The sequence below is a fragment of the Pezoporus occidentalis genome, unplaced genomic scaffold (genome assembly GCF_034315485.1).
Source record: "Pezoporus occidentalis ecotype Australia unplaced genomic scaffold, CSIRO_AGI_Poc_V1 ctg70, whole genome shotgun sequence".
NCBI lineage: Eukaryota > Metazoa > Chordata > Aves > Psittaciformes > Psittacidae > Pezoporus > Pezoporus occidentalis.
The window spans coordinates 516,994-539,070 of NW_026916053.1; the positions used below are offsets into that span (position 1 = coordinate 516,994).

The 22,077-nt window shown below is 41.7% G+C and overlaps 1 protein-coding gene across 3 annotated transcripts in view; it reads left to right on the forward strand.

Moving 5' to 3' along the window:
* Positions 1-233: 233 nt before the first annotated feature.
* PREX1 (phosphatidylinositol-3,4,5-trisphosphate dependent Rac exchange factor 1) overlaps positions 234-22,077 on the forward strand; it is a 150,843-nt gene continuing 128,999 nt past the window's right edge. For 2 of the 3 annotated variants that reach the window (XM_062642368.1, XM_062642369.1), the window contains exon 1: positions 234-658. In XM_062642368.1, coding sequence (XP_062498352.1) covers positions 500-658 — 159 coding nt within the window. In that variant the 5' untranslated portion in view covers positions 234-499. The remainder of the gene's footprint in view (positions 659-22,077) is intronic. The other variant, XM_062642367.1, reaches the window with a different exon arrangement.

Here is a 22,077-nt window from a genome sequence, read left to right on the forward strand (position 1 = left end):
GTGAGGGACCGCGGCTGTGCGCCGACGGGCGGGCGGCACTGAGGGGAGCTGAGCCCGCGTTCCCGCCGCCCCGCCCACGCCCTCTGACCCCCTCCTCCCGCGCGCTCTCGCCTCATGGCCCCCCTGCCCGCCGCTGCCCCGGCCAGGCCAGGCCCCGAGGGGCCGGGCTCCGCCGCCTTCGCCCTCCCCTCCCCGCCCCGCCTTCCCCGCCCGCCTCTCGCTCCCCCTTCCCCTCCCCGCCGCCGGGGCTTCCCTTCTCTCTTCATTCAGCGCTGCCTCGTTGCTGAGCGCTCGTCGCGCCGCTGCCCCGGCATGTCCCGCAGCCGGGTTCCCCTCAGCGACCGGCCCCTGTAGCGCCGCTACCCGCGCGCGAGGCAGGGCTGAGGGGGCGGCAAGGGGGGGGGGGCCGTTGCCCAGCTGCGCCGGGCACCGCGCGGCCATGGGGGGCTCCTGAGGAGAGCGGCGGGGAAGCGGAACGCCTCGCCCCGTGGCAGCCACTATGGAGGCACCGCCGCCGCCACCCGCCGCCCCCAGCGCGGCGGACCCCGCCGGCTGCCCCAAGGACACCGACCGCCAGCTGCGCCTCCGCCTCTGCGTCCTCAACGAGATCCTCAGCACCGAGAGGGACTACGTGGGGACCCTTCACTTCTTGCAGTCGGTGAGCGGCGGCGCGGGGCGCGGGCGGGGGAAGCCCCCTCAGGGGCACTGGAGGGGGCCTGGGCGGGTGGCCCGGAGCGGAGCGGCTCCTCCCCGGGCGGGTCGGGGGCTGCGAGTGCGTCCCGGCGGCGCGGCAGCGCTTGCAGTAACTTGAGGGAAGTGCCTGAGGCCGGGCCCGCTCCGCCGAGGGGGAGTTCTGAGGGAGGGGGCGAGGGGCCGGCGAGGGGCCGCCGGCGGCAGCGTTTTCCCCTCCGGTGAGGGAAAGCTCTGAGGCCGGGGCGATGGAGGCGCCGGATCCCGCAGCATCCCGGCGGTGCCCTGGCCGCTGGGCGGGGGAGCGCTGCGCGTGTGGCTCCGCCGCGCTGGGGGGTGACAGGGACCGATCCCGACATGAAGCTGCTTTTCAGAACGCCTCTTCCCTTTTGTTGTTGTTGTTTAGAAGTTGCTGTTACACCCACCTGGAAACGCTACCCTTGCTGCCTGTTATTTATAAATAAATTTTATATTCCTTTTTTGTTTTTTCTTGGTTTGTTTTTCTCTAACGGTAAACATAAGTATGTGAATGGGCCGGGTGTGTCTGTGCATGTGGAGACAATTATACCCGCCTCTGGAATTAGCCACGGACTAGTTCAGAAGTAAAACTCCATCTGGATATTTCCTTTTTCCTATATGGGCTCTAGATGTGGAATTCATCAGCATACCGCCACACTCCTGCAAATAACTAGAAGAGCCTGCAGTAAAAGTTACTAGATAACAGATATGCCATAAAAAAGAAGAAGAAACTATTTGATCACATAGAGATCAAGAATCAAAGCAAGGGAAGTCTCTGCAGAGATTTCTAAAAGATTGGACAGAGCAGAAATTCTTTCTGGTGTTTTGCTAGATAAGTACTAAACCCTGATTTCATCTAAATGGGTTTAGACCCTGGACCCTTTTTGACCTATCTTTCTGGCAAGCTTTTTGTTTGTTTTTGGAAATCAGTTTGTCTGAAGTGTTTTTCAGATTCACCCAAGTGGCAAACTGTCCAGCATAAAAGATAAATGAAAAGGATGTGGTTGCTTTATGACCTAGTCTCTGCTTGAATCCTCCTTTTCTCTCTCAAATAGTTGAACTTAGTCTTTCAGAAAGCTTCCAACTGAAGTGCCAGTTGGCTTTCTTTAGAACTGGGATTCTGTCTTTGTGTGAGGAGATTGTTAAAAAAAGCTGCAAGTTGCAGAAGAGCCCCACCCTACAGACAAAACAAACCAAAAAACCCTCAGAAAACTCCTCTGTCCTAAGTACTGAATTCGAGATTTTCTTAGCTGCAGGCTGGACTGTGGATTCAAGCTGTGTGTATTTTTAGCTTCAGTTCTTACAGCAGAATGCATTTACAGTGTTAACTAATGGGATTTCCATATGTTAAATAACAAAACAAGTCTTTATGTTCATTAACTTGGCAGTTTTCATGAGAACAGTAGTGAGTAACATGCCTTAGGTAATGGCAGGAGATGCTCACAGAGTACCGCTTGTTTATGGTCTCAGGATGGCACTGCAGACAGTCAGAGCCCTTCACAGTCACATTGTTACTAGCTGCTAGATGTAGATTGCCTGTAGTATTGTCCTGGTGGAGGTTGATTCTGATAGTGCAGCTTTACCCCCTCATGGAGTTTGTGTTTGGTAATTATGTTTGAAAAAAGCACTGAGGGACAGGATCTTGCCTATCTCTAGGCCTTGGTTTGGAACAGCATTCACACATAGGCTTAACTTTAAGCACGTGTTGAATGTTCATGTGCTGTCCTAAATGTTGGTTTCTTCAGTCATTGGCCTAGTTCTTATGGACTGAATCTCTACACAACTGCGTTCAGATAGCTGAATGGTGTCAGTACCAGGGAAAGGAGAATGAGGATCTACTGCAGTATGTGAGGGTAAAAAGAACAGTGGGGGGTGGAAATTTTTAAAAATGAAGTTTGGTGTAAGAAACACTTTCTGCTTAAATTTGGTGGATGGCCATAACTTAATACTTCCTAACAAGATAGCACAAAGGAAAGAATTCTGCCCTGCCTCCCACTAACATGACGTGCAATGGTAATTATCATTATATAGTCACTCGAATTACAGGCAGTTATAGGACAAAAAATTTGCCTTATGACACTCATGAAAGTAATGCTGCAGCACTGGGACACTGTAGTCTCAAATTTACTTAGGCCTCACAGATAAAGTCCACTTTATACCCATTAGTTTGTTTTTCTGAGTGCTCTGATGTTACTGCCTAGGAACTGCTGCTCCTGCCCCATGGGTCTCTTTCTTACCATCTCATGTTCTCTGAGTAGCACTTACCCAGTGCAAAATAAATGTGAACTATTACACTTTCTGGGATAATGCACCTAGTTAACACTCAAGTGTGGCTGGGTGATGTTAAGGGTTTTTTTAATAGTGTACTGAAATTGTTGTCCCAGATTTTATGGAAACTTGTTCCTGTCAAACATAAGAGGAGAGATTTGCAGGGTACAGATTCCTTTGCTTAAGAAACTTTAATAGCTTTGGTAAATAAAGGAAAGCTAAATCTCATATCTTTCTATCATCAGAATGAGTTTTCTCTAAGTGGGATGGGACACTTGTGCTTTAGAAAAAGGTTAGGTAAGGGAATTTGTGCTCTTTGTTAAATATTTGCTATTGAAGCAGTAGTCCTCATTAAGAATTCTCAATAAACAATGTCTTAAAAAGCAAACAAGTAAATTCTATAGGTTTCTTCACAACACTGAGGTTGCTTGCTAGCAGCAGCTTCCTGTCTTCCCCGGTAATGTAAAAGAATCTCTAAAGTATTTAATACTATGGGTTTGCAAATAAATCAAAGTAACTTTGATTTATTCAGAGTATTTTTGGTCCTTTTTAGAAAACTAACATGCGACCATGTCAAAAGAAAGTTTTCATTTTTCTTTTGCTTTTGTATGCTTAGAAACGTTTTCCCCTGAAGCCACAGCAAAAGTAAGTTTGCTATAAACATAAGGACTCTATCCTTATTTGCTTAGCTGAAAAGATTGTGGTCCTTATTTTGCTTCCGTAGATTAGTAAAGTGGGTATCACTAAAGTTATAAAAGGTGGAGTTCTCTTTTCCCACAATAAAAATTGTGTTAGTCACCACAAAGAACACTTTGCTGTGAGTTTTGTACTCATTTAATAAAAATGCTCCAGATATTTATTTAATTGAAATTAATCTTTAGAATCTGTTACATTTCATACCTTAAGTAATTCTGATACATATGGAGTTTTATCTGTAAATTTAACTTGGATGTCCCATGCCACTACAGCTAAATTAGGCTCTTCAGTCTGTTAGGTTTAGTACAGTTAATCTTTCAGTGTGTATGTTGGTTGTAACATTTTTATTCGATTAAATTCTGGACACAAGAAGGCATTCCTAGTCAGTTTTTGCTCCTGTTTAGTTTCTGGTACTCCTGTTGATAGGTTATGTTACAGTATCATGTATCAGAACTTTGAGAGAATGAAACTGAGTAGCTTCTCTTTGTGGGTTTTTCCAGGTCTCACTAGATGATGAATTTGAAGGGATATAGCTATTTTTGTAAAACAGGCTCTGGAGTTTATATTAAGTGTTAATACAATACAGATATGATACTCATATGCATATCATGATTTTGATATCTTTACTTTTCATACATTGAGCCAAAAAATGAGCAGTTACCATACTGAGAGAGGGCAGACCCTTTTCTACCACCTCACAGCTAATGACCTGAAGTTCCTGGTTTAACGATGAATATGCACATGCCGCTTTGTGTCCTGTCTTGTCTGCCATTTTGTTGGGCAGGTATGATGTTTCAAATAAGAAATCCTCCTTGAAGAAATGCTGTGTACATTATGAGTATTAATAGGTAATACTGCAGTTGTGCAGATATGTTACTAACTTTAGTAAAGGTTCATTACACAGCCAAACCTTTTAAGCAGCAGGGAGAACTACAGGGAATGGATGAAATGTACTGCTGCCAATGTTATTAAAGAACTACTGGTCAAATAAGAAGCAAAGTGAAAAGCTGTTAGAAGCTAATGGAACTTTACTAAATGTTACTGATGCAGTAAGATAAACTTCAAAGAGATAAAGGCAGATAATTCTGTTATAAGTCTCCGGTAAGATCATAAACCATAAGGATTTTCAGTTTCCAGACTTCATGATTCAGTTAATCCTTTAGCCTCTTTCAACTCTCTGCAGCTATGTAGAAATGTTTTATATGTGATCTTATAAATATTTCTTTTCTATGTGCCAAAATTAAACCAGGTGATAATTTAGTTTGAGTGACCAGGTGGGTAGATGTCAAAGCATCTGTCTGGTGGCATGCAGGTTGGCACATGAATACATGGCTGACAGTAGCCTTTGGGTACTGAGGTGCAATGTTTGTGTATTTTAGCCCTTAAGCTAACTCATTCTGTAGGTGTCTGTTTTTGACTGTGTTGTCAATCCATATGGAAGAGTCACAGGCAATTCATTGTAAAAAGGAAAGGTTGTGGTTTGTTTGAATGCTGCATGGTCATTCCACAGAATCTCAGTCAAATCTGCGATACTAACACTGCAGTACTTAAAGAACAGCTTTGAGGTAAGGAAACACAGGAACCCAGAGCAATTTCAGACATACTCATTGACTATCATTCTAAAAATAGATTGGATAGTGGGTACACATCAGTGGATGTCAGTATTTAAAGGTTTGGTTTATCAGTTTGGAGGTATAATCATATGAATTACATGAGAAGGTGTAGTAACAGTAATTACCCAATACACCAGGTTGCAAAGGTAGGTATTTTGTTACATACATGTTTTTTTCTATCCTCTAATTTTACTGAACACTTAGCTCTAACCTGCATGTGCAGCTCCCACAACTTAGGTAATTACAAATATGTAAAGCCAAATTGTTCTCCACATTGTATATAAATATTGCTCTTTCATCTTTCCAGAGACAAACCACCAAATTGTAAATTTTAATGTCAGAATACCCGGATGTACTTTTAGCTTGAGCAATTTGTGTGGTCTGTGCAGACATGAAAACAGTATGAAAGCTGAACTGTCCTTATCAGACTGGTATCAAGTTAGAGAAGTAATTGCACCAGAGCTATGTTTAGGTTTTAATATTATGCTATCCTTTATTTTTATATGAAGACTAGGAGTTATTTTCCATCTAATCAATATGTTATGTTAGAACACGTGCCATCAGATAAATAAACCCACATCCTACAGACTCAAAATATTTATGTTATGCTCCCTTTTCTTGCTTGTAGTTGTAATAGATGTAGTATCTCTGAGTGCGCACTCCACCCATATTGAAACATAAGCATCACAGGCTTTTTTTTTTTTTTTTTTGGCCATATTTCACAATCTCGTTTGCATCCACAATTAGGGCTCTCAGAGCAGCAAACAGACCATTTGTCTCAGCTGCAAGGTGTGGTTTCCTGTCTTACCCTGTTCTCTGCCTGTTTCACCCTCAGTAGATGCAGATAAACTGATTGTAGAAGGTGAACCGTATGGTGGGGGAATGTTGCTCTGTTATGAGACAGCGAAAAGAGCAATTAGGGAGAGGAAAGAGATAGAAAAGGAAATTTGTAAGTGATCTAAATTAGCTTTGCTGTTCTGTGTTTTGGGTCAGTTGGTCACATGCAGTCAACTGTAGGCAGTTGTTAGATTGCAAATGATCAAGATTTCCTCCTGTTGAGTCTTAACACTCAAGAGCATCTTAAAAGCCTCATTCCTGACATATGTAAACTGAGGAAGATCACAGCTTTCATTTTACATGGTATGTTTGTAACCCTTCTGGTGTTAAAGCAAAGTTTGAAGCTGTAACATTAGCAAAACATAAATGCTAATGAGTTTTTAGGGGCTTGTGTTATGACTTGCATATTTAGGGTTGGAATTCTGCTAGTAGGGTTTTCTATTCAGACTAAGCGTAGTGCAAAATCAGCTGCTAGGGGCTGAAATGCAAACAGATTAAAAGGTTCTTTTGCTTTGGGTACAAAGAGAGAAAACAGTCTGGATGTATAATGTGAAGCAGAAGTGAAAAACAGAAAAGCAAAATAAAGCAAAGAGAAAGCTCTGAAAATACTCATTCATCTGAGCCTGTAGTCTGTAGAATCCTGTTAATGAGCCACGGGTCTAAGAGCAGGGATGGAGGATACAGAATTCCCAGGTTCTTTTCCACTCTGAGATGTGTGTCTGAGCTTCGTTTTTCACTTGGAGAATTGTGTGACCAGCCCATGCCTTCTGCAGTGAGGCTTTACAAATCAAAGGTATATAGGAGTACAGCAGATCTTTCATATGAGCAAAGCTGTTTAGTTGTTTTTGCACTCTCTCAGAATCTCCACAATGAGAAAAGATGAGGAAACCCCTTATGTAGTTTCACCAGTTTATAGCCACACAGGTGAAAACTAAAACTCCTTTCTCTTTGCTTCCCTTAGCTCATTCTAGCTTGGTGTACATCTGACCCTTGTTAGCCTTTGTCTCAGACTTACTTTGGTCTCATTACATCCTTCTGAAGGAGGTATTTGACCTGCCTCTGGCTCTGCATCTCTCCCTCCTCTCAATTGCAGCAATATCATCAATCAGCCCTTCTGCCATTTGTCCCTCCCTCTCACTTCGGGGATGCCAGTTGTTGTCTGAACATGTGTTGGGATCTCTGAGGGGAGGGAGAATTTGGCTCCCCTGTGCTTTCCTAGCGCCATGCTGGTGCCTCTGCAACAAATCTTACTTGGAGTAGCAGTCATGGAGCTCGGTGAGGGTAGGGGAGGGATGGAGACTCTGGGCTTTGGTAGGAAAGGGCATGTGAATCAAAAAGTGAAACTATCTGCTATCACAGCGGAAATTGAGTTTCTGCACACAGCTGAATGCATGTTTGATTTTACACAATTTTTTGGCTGACTTTTGCAGGAAGCAAACCGGTACACATTATGGGAGCCTGTTTGTCCCTAAATATGGGAAGAGAAAAACCTTGAAAGCTTTGCTAGCTTTCCACGTCTCAGATCACATGGTGTTTGTCCCATGGGCAGGAGTACTGCTTTACACGTGTGGGAAATGTGGTTCTGCTATTTTATATCGGAATCATGAAAAACAGTCTTGCAGAGGTTCTTGAGAACCATCCCATCATGTTCTGATCTGATAGGAGGGTCATTTCTGATGGTTAACCCTGGTGTTTAGATGGTTTTGTTGGACTAAATTTTCTTGATTAAATTGTCAAAACATTTACTGTTTTTATAAAAATAATTTTGCCTCTGATAATTCCTGTGCTATTATCTGGATTCTCTAATCTTTATGTTTTTTGAACCCTAGTGTCCAAAATACAGGCAACAAGATTCTCCCAATGCAGTTTTGAGTGAGGGAATGGATTACTTCATATATTTTGTATGGGAATATTGTAGCATAGGAGCCTTGAGAAGGGTTTATCTGAGTTTGTACCTGTATTTGAGGACAACTCAGTGCTTTTCCCAGTGACTGTGACTAGGTGTCTGCATAGAGGATTTATGGGAGCAATCTAGTATTTAGACTTCTGGGGTGTACCCTGGAAGGGCAACACTGAGCCCTCCTCCAGGCGAAGAAAGTGATGGGTTTTCCAGTCAGCTTTCCTGTGTTCAGATCCTGGCAGGCCCAAAGGCATCCCACACTGAGAAGGTATCTGAGGCTTGAAAAAGCAGCATCTCCCAAGTGCAGTGTCTGCCTGTGGGCATCCAGATGGGTTGTGACAGATGAAGTTTTTGAGAAATTACTTATTTCTGTGCCTGCCCACTGTTTCCTTCAGGCAGTTGCAAGAAGATTTAAGGGACTGTGTGTGAATTTACCTCTTCTTTCCAGCTGTAGAACCCCTTTTCTATTGTTATTGTTTCCAGCCTTAAATGGCTTCACAGCCTGCAAAAAGTTTTCTTGGTAAAGGCCTTGTACAGTTGTAGTACGTTTTAGGATATAAATGGTGATGTATGTTTTGACTTTGGTGATGCTCGAAATGTCTGTGCAATGGTAGTCTATACTGGTCGCATCAAGAAAGTACTGCTGTCCCATGTATACCTGCTTATCCCCTAGGTCTTCATTATCTGCAAAGACTACCATCAGTTTCCTTGCACAGAATGGAGGTTTAATGACAAAGCTTTGCAGGAACCTTATTTGACCTCTTAGATCTTGTTGAACCAAGTCTTTCCTGTGGCAAAGACTTTCAAATCTCATGCAGTTTCTCTCCTTTTTTTTTGAGATACTCTTGAAACTGAGAAATGGAAATACATTGTTTCTGAAGATTTTTCTTTCATTTGCAAATAGCAATTGCTGCAATTGCAGAAATCCTGTTTTGTGGATCAAGTCTGTGAAATTGTCCTGAATGGTTCTCTTGACTGTATGGCAGGATTTCTTTGCAGTCCTTTTTCAGATAGGCAATTTTGTGCCATGCTTTAGATGACATGAAATCATGTGTAGTCCACTAATGCTGCTGGTTATTACCATTGTCTTTGTATTGTGGTGGGATACTTAATCCATATTTACAAAGCAGTATTCACATTAAAGTCTCTGAATTGAGAGATGATCACTTGATTAGTGGAGTCACAGGTGATGCTGTTCCAGAGTGTGTGAAGGCTCTTTGAATTAAGGGTGTAAAAAATAGAGTTGGGCTTGTGGCATTGGGTGGCTGCTACTTCCTCCTCTGGTAGGGTGACTTCAATTCATTCCTCCCCTGCCTCTCTTTTTGTCTCTGTCTCAGTACAGTCTTTTTGTGCTCTGTTTTCAATCTCTGTTGAAGCAACCAGTCCTGCCTCTTGGAAGGATGGACTGGAAGTATTACTGTGTTATCACATTTCTTACTTATTTTTAAGAGTTCCATTTAGCAGTTGGAATGACTGCAGCATTCTCAGCCTTTAACAGCTAGGGGCAGGAAAAAGATTTGAAATACGCAACAATGTCATTTCTCAATTAGCTACAGAGACTTCATTGTGGAGCAGTGCAGTTAATGCAAAGCCATCTCTTATACAGGCACTGAATGCTACCTTTTACTATTTTTGCCTGCTGGATCACAGACTGGGGGTTGCATCCAGTGTGCCTAAAGTCCTGAGCAAAGTCTTTGGATTTAAGTGCTACTGTAGATGAAGACTCCTGCTTGATTGCCTACCCCAGCCCAGTCAAAGCTTTAACATTGCCTTCTGCACATGAGGTTAAGTAGGGCTGTAGAGGACATCCAGAACTGCAGTAGATAGGTATTAGGAGAGAACCTCAGGGTGGTTATCTGGACTAAAATGCCTGACTCCTGCATACACACTCTCCTTCACCCTTCTGTAGAAGCCACTCATCCAAACAGGCCTTGTCTCCCTTTGAACTGCAGATTTCAAGACCAGAATAAGAGAAAATAGCTCTGTGGTGAGAAAATAGTTCCTTCACTCTTCCTAATGAGCTTTCCTCCTTAGAAGAATAACTCACTGCTTACACAGCTGATAGCCATATGTCAAGACATAGTGATTGCCCAAAGCTGAATAGGACCTCTGATACAGACCATTCTGGGCATCATGATGCTTAGGTACAAAAGCCCACCTGCTTTTTCACCCAGTGCTATTAGCAAAGAACTTGTCACAAGCTGCCTGTGACTTTGCAGTGACTGTACAGTGTGGAAACAGATGCAATTTCGTGTCATGCAGCTTTGAGTTGCGGAGAGGGCAATGGATTTCTACAGTTTGACTATTTCAAGATTAGGGCTGTTACTGAGATGGTAGGACTATGGAACTGAGTTAAAAGGAACATTTATGTTAATGTAAAGATACTGGGTCAGTCTCACTGCTGTCATTGTTATAATTATTTTAATGGAAGCATATCAGCCACTCAGATAATACCTTGCTGCAACTTATCTGATGTCTCATGACTCATGGAGTAAATTTTGTGACCATTCTTAACCTGACTTTCATTTGCACTTTTGGTTTTGCTTGTGGTCAGTTCTTGTGCCAACAGGTTCCTAAACCACTTTTGTTTTTTTAACAAGCACTGTCTTTTAGTCATTACAAAGCTTTGTAGGCTAGTCATTGTTTAGTTGGCTCAGTAATACACTTTAATTAAAAAGAAAAATGAAAAAAGGAGTAAACAGTGTCATATGCAGGGTACTGAATATATATTCCCTGGGGATTTGTCAGTTGTGTAGTTAGCACTGTCTAAGTATTAGGCCAGTATTTTCAGGGCTCCATCAAGCATGTATTGGGAACTACTTGGCTGCATGTATCAGGTGTAAAACTTGATGTGGTTGGGCTAAGAGTTTGACTTGCACAAATTAAGCTGCTGGTTTAATTGTGAAATGATGTCACTACTGGTGATACCAAATCCATGTGCTTTCTGATAACCTGTCTTGCCCTGATGTGTCAGAATGAGCAAATGTGAGTAGTGTGACCTTTCAGCGATCAACCTCTTCCTGAGTGGACTGCTTTTAGAGAGGCTTACAAGGTCCCTTGCAGCTGCTGACCCTGACTACTGAGGTTGCCAAGGAGTGATGCTTGTCTTTGTGATCTGTGCAATTTAATTAAGAAGTTTTGAACCTGTGAGTTCTGGATGGCTGTCAGATGCTAACTACCTTGATAGAATGAGCTTTCATAAAAGAATGGGCTTGGATTTAAAAAAAAGCCTATCAACATCATCCACATAATATCAGAGGTTTTCTTATCTTCAGTAAGTCGTTTCAGTGATAACCCTTTTGTCTTGAAAGTTTTGCCTGCTCATGCTTCTGGCATCATAGTGTAGTTTGACTAACTTGGAACAACCCGCCATAGGACACATGAAGGAAATGCATGTCAGGGAAGAGTGGAAAACTTGAAAGGTTGCAAATTTGGGGATTATTTTGGAGGCTGAGGAAGCTGACAATGAGAGGAGTGCACTGATGATACTCAAAGTGTCCTGTCTGTGTTGGAGGGCTCTGCTTTGGGGACAGACTCCTGATAAGAATTTGCATTTTAGTGAGTTCTTATCTTGGAGAGGTAGGTGGGTTTTAGCTACACAGTGAAGTTTCTGGTCCCATGGGCCTTTCTGTCTAATCTGACAACTGCTTTGAATTCATCACCTCAGAGGGAGCCGTTTGCTGTTAACCTCATCATTGGGTGGCTGAAGAAGCCCCTTTCATTTTGTTTGAAGAGGCAATAACTGAAGGCTGTAAAACTTTTGACCTGGTAAAATGTTTTGGATTCTGAAGCTTGATTCTTAAGCAAAATACAGATAGTTGTGGGAATAATGGGCAAACCTAATGTAGGTATATATGAGCAGGCTGTGTGCTATTTAGTATGTAGGTCATAAAGCAGAAGGCATGGAGGCAAAAGTTTATCTGTCTTGTTAGATCTGATCAGTGTTTGATGCCCTGTATGGTTAAGCAAGAGACTTAGGCTACAAATGTGGTAAACAAAACAGTGCTAGGCTTTATTCTCTGGCCCTGAGGCCAACTGGCATGATCTGGTCTTGTACCACTGGACTGAGTCTCAAAGTAGGATGGGTGCTTTCAGACTGTCTATTGGGAATTGTCCTTGGCCCATCTTAGCTCTGGCATCATGCCTGAGAATTGTTTAGGAGAATGTGAGCAGGGCTGGGCTGAAGGGTACCGGGAAGTATTCTGACTGTTTTCTAACAGAATTGCGATGCTCAGGCCCATGTCCTGTCACTCTTAGCTTATGAGTATAGGCAGAGGCCAAGGTCCCCCACAGGCTGTTGCACATCTTGCTAAAACAGGACTCGTAGAACAGTGATGCCTGTGGCAGAGTGGGTGCTCAGACCCAGTGCTTCTTTGTGTTGGTGGCTGGTGTCGATGGATTCATAGCCTATGCTTTGTTATTATGTAAAAATTCCAGGTGCCAGGCCAGAAATGGTAGTTTTGTCAGCCTTCTTTAGATTTTTGTCATTACTGATCTTATTGTTCTTGTTACTTGAGGTCTTCTATTTTCTTGACCTGTGGAGGAAGAGACAGAAAGAGAATACAGTTTGAATGGGTGGGGACTACTTTAGGACAGTGTGAAAATGAACTGGATGTTAATTACGTAATTCTGAGTGTCATTACCAACAGTTGTGAGCTGAGGTAATTGCAGACTGAAAGTGCTTCACATGAAGTGCTGCTTGTTTATTTCTGTTTTATTTACTTCCCTTTTTATTGTGCAAAATCAAAGGCTTCAAATGATAGTCACTGGACACTTGCATATAATTTTTTAGCTCATATCCCTCCGAGTGCTGGTGGTTCTGTCTCTGTTGTGTTACTGACACTGTGCTCAGGAATCAGCTCCGATGGGAAGCAGCTGTTTGTGAGGAGAGGGTGTTGACAAGACACAGAATGAAGGAAGAACAGAGGGGGAAGACTTCCAAAGAGGGCTGTAGAAGTGTTTGCTATGAGCATTCAGTTGTCATAAGCATAATCCCACAACAGGAAAAGGAGAGATGGGTATTGGGAAGACACTTTTCCCAGAGTTTGTCTCCTTCATTAGTTTATAAAATGTTATGTGTAAAACTATTCCTGTTGCAAATACTTATCTCTCTCTTTCCATTGGCACGAGTGTTTTGTTCACATAGGAGGAAAACATGTTTTGAAAACTTGTCATTAAATAAATAATGATTTTCAGGCTATATGGGACAATGGTAATTTTTTTGGGGGGAGGGGGAGGTACAGTTAAAGTGGGATTTGCCAATTAAGTTATTTATTCAAGATGAAAGTACCACTGGAGTTTGCAGCTTAGTTATTAAACAGGGCAGGGCACACAAAATTCAGTGTATCTAGCGCTTCAGTGCCTGTATTGCTGGGCTTTTTACTAAGTCACACCCCCCAGCTTTGCCCCACTGAATTTCTGGAGTTCTGCTGCATTCAGTCCTCTGGCCTTTAGATTACACTCACATTCTTGGTTTACCATTGCCTTCTCTTGCAGTGGATTGCAAAGCCATTGCACAAGGACAGATAATCTTACTGCATACTTTTTTTCACTTCTGTGCATTCCTCCTTCTCTGTTCAGCACTTAAAAGTAATGTATGCCAGAGTAACTGCACTTAGAAGTTAGTGAGGAAGAGCAAAAAGCATTAAGAAGCACAAGTGGGTTAATGCGGACTAAGTGGACTAAAGCTTTTGAACTAAATGCAATTGGAGAGAGTATTGGTTCTGGAAGAATGGAAAAAGTCAAAAAAGGACAGACCAGTATTTCTGAAATTAGAACAGATTATTGTGGACATACTACATCATTACATAGTCTTTATTCACCAACTATGATGATCCTCTAAAAAAATCATCTGTGAGCAGTTCCTGTTTTTCTAAATTACAAATTTTGTGCACATTTTTTATGACTATTTTCTGTTGCTGGTTGGGTTTGGAGCTTTTGTATGTTTGACAAATGGGGCAGGGCTTTCTTATTCTTTCCTCTTGACAGTAAGCAAAACATACCCTGAAGAAATGTGTGTTTTCCTCTTTTTGGCTGTTAGTTCTCTCTTTGAATATTTAATGTACTGGGCTGCATCTTGATTCTGACATGGTGAACAGATCAGGCTGATAAAACTTTCATTTACGGATGGATTTATTGGTGAAGTTTTATGCAGTTATACTGAGTAGCAGAGGAAAAGATAAGAAGAAAGATTACTTAGGATGATATTCCATTTTGCACTGCATTTGGTAGAGCTTCTTTTGAGGACTCTTTTCTCTGACTTTATCCTGTGGGGTGCTGAAGCCAGGAGGAGGTGGCAATGCTGAGCCTGTTCTAGCAGGTGCCTGTTGCCTTGTAGTATAAGCATTTTCTACATACAGAATATGAACATCATGAATAGCAAGGTACATCTGGAAATTTCACTCTGATCTGTTCCCTTTCCCATTTAAAAGCAGCTTAATATGCATCTTGTCATAAAAAAGCCCAGAAAGAACAGACAGCATCTTGACTGGTTTTGTCTGTTACACTGTATACACAGTGTATATCCATGTGTCATAAGAGATCCTTTTGCAAAATAGGGACCAGTGCATCTTTCTTAAGCAGTTGCACAAGAAAAGCCACAATATTTGGAAAATAAAGTATGAATCAAATTTTTTTTACAGGACCCAACCAGAGGAACTGAAATTTGCAATCAGCAAGAATTAAACTGCTGCAGCAGCAGTTGCTGTGTCCAGGTGGTGTGTGTTTGGAGGCCAGGCTGCATGACATCAGTTCTCTTTTAATGTGGGTGAGCTGCTGGGGCAGCAGGGTCTCAAAAACAGCTTAACCCAGAGGAATGGAAAGTCTCAGGCTATTTTACATAAAGAAAATGAAAATTTTGCTTTGAAGCGTATGAAGAATGAAGTTACTTGTCTGTGTATATGCAGCACTTCTTTAGCTGTATTATCTCAGAATAGAAAACCAGTATTTAGTGAATGGAGAAACTGAGGCACAGAAAGACAAAAAGACTTGTCCAAAGGTTGCAGGGGAAATAACTAAAAGAGCCAGCAACTGAAGCAAAGTATCTTGTCTTCATCCCTTACCTTTTTGAGGAGACAAAGCTGAGCAAAAGCTGCCACACAAGCTATACATTTTATCAGTGGAAAAAGTGCAACAAAAATTTTCATTCTTTAATTTAGTCTTCTGGCAACCAGATGACACATCCTTGGTAGTTAGTGCTTCGTGAATTGGTGTTCTTAGCTCAGTTCCAGGGTGACTGTTAGGCATAACCAGAAGCAGTATTGACAATCTTTGTGCACCGACGAAGAATCATCAGGGATGGGAGGCATTAGCAGTTTTCTGTTCTGGGAGTGCCTCTGCTGGATGCAAGACTGCTGTAGGAGAGTTTTTCCTGTTGTAGTCCTATGTGAACATACAGTGTAGAATGTAAGTCTTGGCTCATCAGGAATTGCCAGTCAGCAGCTTCCCATTGCTCTCAGTGAATAGTAAAAATGTAAATAAAGAAGCTATGTTTTGTCTCAGACTTAGTGGCAGTTGTCTGAACAGTTGTGCTTATGCCAGAATCTGAGCAAGTGCAAACACAGACATCTAGTTGTTTCACACTTGCCTAGTCTGCTTGTGTTATGCGTTAGCTGCTGAAACTAACTTAACACTATGCAGAAGTACTTTTTAAAGCAGTAAACACAAGACTGAGTTCCCCATTCAAGCACACAGTGAGCACAAAGGGTGTGAAAGACAAAAATGAAGTCAAAATGTTGGTGGTTTGAATGTAGTGCTGGTGCTGTCCCTGTGTTCACTAGGAAAAGCCAGTCTGTTGAAGCAAAGTAAAACTGTCTGAGGCCAAACTGAGTCCAAGGGGAGATATCAAAAAAGTTTTTTATGGAAGGCAGTATATAGAACATTTCATTTCTGTGGCTTCTCTGCACTTCTTGATTTTTGGTGAGGAGCTGCAACTTCAGAGGTGCCATACAATGGAAGTTTCTTCTCTGTAATTTTTAAGCTCTGATGTTCAGCCTTAAAGTTTGAAGACAAGTAGCTGAATCCTGAAATTCACTGCACAAGCCTGCCCTTTGGGACAAGCGGTTTTATTTTTGGTATGTTTTTCACTTCTCTGCACACTTCTGATCTTTCAAGGCTTCAGCTGCCTCCTCCTTGTCATTAATTTTGAAGATATATCTTCAGCGAATACCCTTGTTGGGTGTTGTCCTAATTCTCCTTATTTTCACATAAAAAGGCTTTTATTTACCAGCTGATTCTCTCAGAAGCCACTACTGCCTTGTTCAAACTAACACATACCAAAATAAAAAGTGGCATAAATTTATCTCTACAAATCAGGATACTGTTGAACCTTTTGAGATTGGTGAGGTTTTTTTGAGGGAAAGCGGTCTGGGGAGAGATGAAGCAAAGTCCTTGTAGGAATATTACTTTTCTGTCACCTCCGCTGATGTCATCTTTCTGTAAAGCCAAATCTTAATGCTTGAGACACTTGATACAAGAGGGTACTGTAGCCTGAGAGTGTTAGACTGTTTTTCCCCTCTTAGTTCAGCATCCCTGCGCCAGTACAACCTCCTGTTGGGTCTTGTTTCCCACATCACAAATCCTTGGTTGTCCCCACTGGGTGTAGTTGGTGCAGAGCAGAACACAACATTAGTATTGTGGATACCTTGGGATTGTATTTGCAGTATTTCCTGGCTGTTATAAACAGTTTGAAATGCCAGTGTATGAGAGATGCTGTTATCCTGGAATTCCTATTTCACATCGTTATCTCCCGGCTTGGTCTACCATACTCCAAGATATTGCCACCAATTTCACTTCAATTCACTGCTTAAGGTTTTGATTTATTTTTGTAAGCATTTTTAAGCGGGGTGACCATGACAGTTACCACCATGACTATTAGCCCTGCCACATTCCTAGAAGTTGAAGTCCCATGGTATGAATGGATGTCTGGGGTTTGTATCCTCAGCTGTTAGTGTTTACAGTTTTATGTACAGATGCAGACTAAAGACTGCAGTGGTTTCATTAAATGCTTAGATTTTGAGTTGTATAAAGCAGCAGATGCACATCTGTGCAGCTTTGTCTGAAACAGAGGTGTAACCTTCAGGAGAGGAAGGAACAGAAAGTAGAGGACAATAATGCTTCAGCCATCTCATTTAAATCGCTTTGCAAATGAGAGTCACAGTCCTTAGCCCAAATGCGTAAGTAACAGTTAATAGTTACCTGGATGGCAGCTGGAATGGCTGAGGATTAGGCACTTGCTCATTTTACTACATATATGTCAGAGACAGTAAACACTAAGAAAGTGGTGAGGAAGACACCTTGGGGCTTTCAAGCAGTATTTGCCAGAGCCTCTCTGTTGGAGGGCTGTATACCCAGGCGGCTGACAGCCTGCTATGGATATTGGTTTGTTACGGACTGTGTGAAGGCAGTAGCTGTGAGGGTGGGTAGAATAGCTCAGGCATAGCCTCGCTGTATGACTGCTTGTGTCTAGGTTGAGCTCTGATGGCTCTTCCAACCCTTTGCTGGTCACCTAAGTCAGCTGCTTTATTTATTTATATATTTATTTAGCCATGTTAACTACAGATGATATTTGAGTGACAGCTTAAAAGGAGGAAGGGAAACATGCTGTCTTGGTCTGCTTCTGTTTTCTAGGCTTACATTATTTTCATGTATTTGCTGTGTAAGTGAGTTTCAACTAAGCTGATAGAATTGGTCAAGAGAGTTGAGACTTCCAAATAAAGTGAGAAAAAATTCCCTAGGCTGTTTTGTTGCCTTTTGTTTTGGGGTTTGTTTTTTGGTGTATGGGGGGTAATTTGGACTTGAGTATGCTTTTTTTCTGACTAATGATACACTAACTGTGGTACTAATGACAGAAGCCTCATGATCTTTCTGTTGCAAAGCTTTCTATTTAAAGATGTACTAGTTGTCCATTCTAATGGCATTTAAGTAGAATTTAGCTTTTCCTGAATTAGGAAAGCTTTTATGGGTTCAGAACTTGACAAAAGTAATTGTACAAAGGTCTCCTGATTCAGGGTTATGCAACAATGCTGTAAAGGTGTTAATATAATCTTCAAAGCTATGGGGCAGGGTGTTGGGTTTTTTCCCTTATTTTTTGTGCTACTTGGACCAACCCCTGTTTTTTCTTGGATTCATCTGCCATTACTGATCATTTGCTAGCTTGGATTGGAGCTGCCCTGTAGTTATGATAATATAAAATAACTGTTCTCAAAGTGATTCTAGAACTTATTTTGACCTTGAAGGTGATAAACAGAAGGGTGTAAACTGCTGAGAAATAAAATACCTTTTTTTTTTCCTTCATGTAAAGGTTCTCGGTCATTTTGCTTATAAAGGAAATGCAGACCTGAAGATGCAAAGATGTTCTCTTCTTGGTAAGAGAACAGGTTAGAAAAATAATGTCTTTTACATGTTTCTGATTCAGCTAGATTTATAGTCTGTGTCTATGTGTACGAACTTAATTTTACAGGCAGTATTACAAAACACCACATATATACTTTGCCCATTTATTAATGGAATGGTACCTCCTAGACTGTAGTGGAATTATGGGATTCTTGTTTGTCGGTAGTGGATTCTTGACTATTACTGATTCAAGTGGTATCTTGATGAGTTTACATAGCAGTCACAACTCCAGATTCATAACCTATTGATGTGTGGTTCCAACTGCTAAAGCATGCATGAGCTGGAAATCTTGGCAGAGTCTGGAGTGAGTTATGGAAGGTATTCACGCATAAAGAGTGTGGTGCTAAATATTAGATGATGCTGCTCCTCAGCAGCTCTTATCTGCTTTACAGGTCTTGAATTCTCCAGTTGCAGTTGCTGTTTCTTCAATAAAACAACAACAAAAAAATTGCTAGTTGTTCATATGCTACTATGTAAATATTTAGTATGTTCATATAGATACAGATTCATTTCAGTGGTGGGAACACATTAGGAACTTTAATCCTGGCTGCTCTGAGTTTTAAGAGGGGAGGAAAAAAAGGAATCTACAAATGAGTGAAGGAAACAGGCCAGAGTTCTTCAGAGGCAGAAATAACTTAAACAGAATAACATGATTGCTCCAAAAGGTGGGTATGAGTGAGCCACAAGAAAGCATTTCTCTTCATTTCTGGGTGATAGCTTTCTTTGTTGGAGAACAGATGAGCTCACAGCAGAGCCAAGAGTAGGCACAGTCAGGCATAGGCACACCCCTGGAAGAGAACTGAAAGAAAGGATTTTTGAAAAGAGAAGAAAAGTCTAAAAAAATCCAATCGGAAGACTCGGGAACTGAAACCTCCTTTTCCCTTATAAAGCAACTGAAGAGCTCTTAGCATGAGAAAAACTGAAATGCCATTTGTCTGACATACTACTTCATGCCCTTTCCTGTGTGCAAACCCCATGTGTTTCTATACAAGAGCAGGGAGCCCGTTTTTGACCTTTCTGGATTAGCCACCTTGAATGTACTGCCTCAACACTGTGCTTTTTGGTGTATGCAGCCTTGTCTCCGCTCCTGAGATAAATGAGCGTGGTGATCATAGTGTTTACTGAATAAGCAGGTCAATACCATAGTCTTTTTTTTATCTGTGTTTGTGACAGATACAACCATCATACATAAGGACAAAGAAGGCTATATGGGAGACAGTGTGGACTTGGCAAAAGATTAATGGGCTCTGCAGCATGAATGACTCATTTCTGGAGAGCTCTTTTGAATTAGTCTGATACTGTTGAAAATCAAGCAAAGTAGTAAGTCAGACAAGTAATAATTCTTGCACCTGTATAGCTAGAATAGAAAGATTTCTTGAATTATCCATTTTGTTATTGAAGTTCTTAAGAGGACAGTGTCTGGCTTTGTGCATGAGCTTCTCAAGCTGTCAGTATCCAGAAAAGAGCAACAGGAATGTTCTAAAGGAAAATTTGAATGCATTTGGATTGCTGAGGCTGAAAAAGTTGCTGAGATGAAGAAAATAAACTCTTCTCTGTATCTGTAGTTGATAGGACAGGAAGTAATGGGTTTAAATTGCAGCAACTGGGAAAATTAGGAAATGCTTTCAAAAAGTCAGGATAATGAAGCAGTGGAATAGATAAAAGAAATGTCGTGAAGTGTCTGAAACTAGTTCTTGTTGAGAATGAATGAGATAGGCTGCTGACAGGAGTATAAAATGTATTGTACTCCTGCCTTGGTGTGCAGGGTGGTATTCTGATCTCTTACAGTCCTGATTTCATTCTTTGATTTTAAACTGTGAAGAGGAATTAGTCAGAGGCTTTTAAAATTGCTTTTTGGCACCCTTCCTGTCTGGTTTCTTCTTACCTTTATGCTTTCATAACCCTTATTGTTTTAGTCTCATTGGAATTTGTGAGGGCTCTTTAATATATCTGAGGGAAAAGTTAGGGAGTTGGTGGTCCCTTGCTGCCTTGAACTAAGCTGGCTGACACTGTGCTGAAGTAGTTCACAAGCTGGCTGAGAACTGGCACAGTAACTTCCACAGTGAAGTGGTAACCAAGTAGAAGAGGTGGTAAAGTCCTAAATCACTGCAGTCCTTAGCAGAGTAAATGTAAGTTAGCTTTATAAGCCGCTCTGAACCAGTTCCCCTAACTTCTCCGAAAGCCAAGCATATTTAAAACCAGAACAAATCCCTAAAGACACATAAAGATTGGGGATTCTTTTTTGAGAAGTAATAGTAAACTAAATGAAACAGAAGTAAACATGGAACTACAAATTTCCCCAAAGTCAGAGTGTGAAATCCAGTTTTATGATGCTGTTACCTACGGTAAGAAGGGACACCATGGCAGGGGACATCCTGTGATACTGTGGGTAGATGTTTCACATTTGGGAGAGATTAATCATGTAAAATTATTGCCTAGATCCTCCCTTTTTGCCAGGTAATTTATTTTCTTCCTGGTTTCAAATATATCCTGCAAATGTGGTGACCTGATGATTTTGTGGCAATCTGTATATTGTGTTTGGAAGCTCTCACCTGCTGTAAAATCAGGCAAAGTCTCTTTACATGACCTGGTCTGTATATTTAAAATGCAGAATGCTTTAGAAAACTCTGTCCCTTTTCTGTTTCATTTTACCTGAAATAAAACCCCCTGGATTTAAACAATCTCAGCAACCAAAAGACAATATAAATTGGTGACATGAATGTCAGAATACTGATATCCTTCATCATATGAGGAGCACAGTTGATTTAAACTACCTTGTAGCTATGCAAAAAACACCTAACTTGATTAAGAATTTTCTCGTTGTAGTTGGGACAGTGTGCAAGACCCTCGCATTTCTGGCTAGTCGCTTGGGTCAAAAGAAGAGCAGCATATGTCTGCCTGGATTTTCAAAGGTATAAATCACTGGACCATTTTCAGATGTACATCGGAATTCTCTTTCCATGTACTCCTGAGGGAACTAGGCACTGCGTGTCATCTTTTCCTGCGTGTCTGGCTCTGCTATCTCTGCACCGAGGAGCATCATAGTAGAGTGGAGGTTTGCTGTGGAAATGGAAGAATGTTGCCTGTTATTCATGAATTGCCATTTAGCTCCAGAACCTGTCTGCTTTCACCTTTTTTGAATGTCCTTGGCATGTAGCTGCCTCATTTCCAGTCATCTTTGTCCTGCCTAGTTTTGTTTTGCTGTGGAGCGGTTCCTCACACCACTTCCTTAGTGCAGTACAGCTGTATTTTTTTACTCTTGTAGACAGCATTTTCCCCTTAGCACTCTTGCCTCTCAGCCTGATATTCCCACACTTTATAAATACGCTGGCAGTGGTGCCATAAGCTGTCCCTTCTTATTTATGGATAGAGTTGCAAATTTGATCCAGATGGTGCCGTTTTCTAAAGTCTGCTTCTGAAGTCTGTTTGCAAGATAGGATCTGCTGGAGCATATGCCTGATTGCTTGGTTTCAGATCTCCTTTCAGGACTCCTGGTTGTTTTTTGCTGTATTAAAGTTCTGCTTCCTTCAATCCCTTGAATCAGTGGGATTGGATCTTTTTGTTTGCCACCACAGCACAGGCAGTGTCTGAGAACTGCATAGACTTGTTATTTTGTCATTGTTTCCAAGAGACTGCTCTTAGAGCTTAATGAGAACAAATATT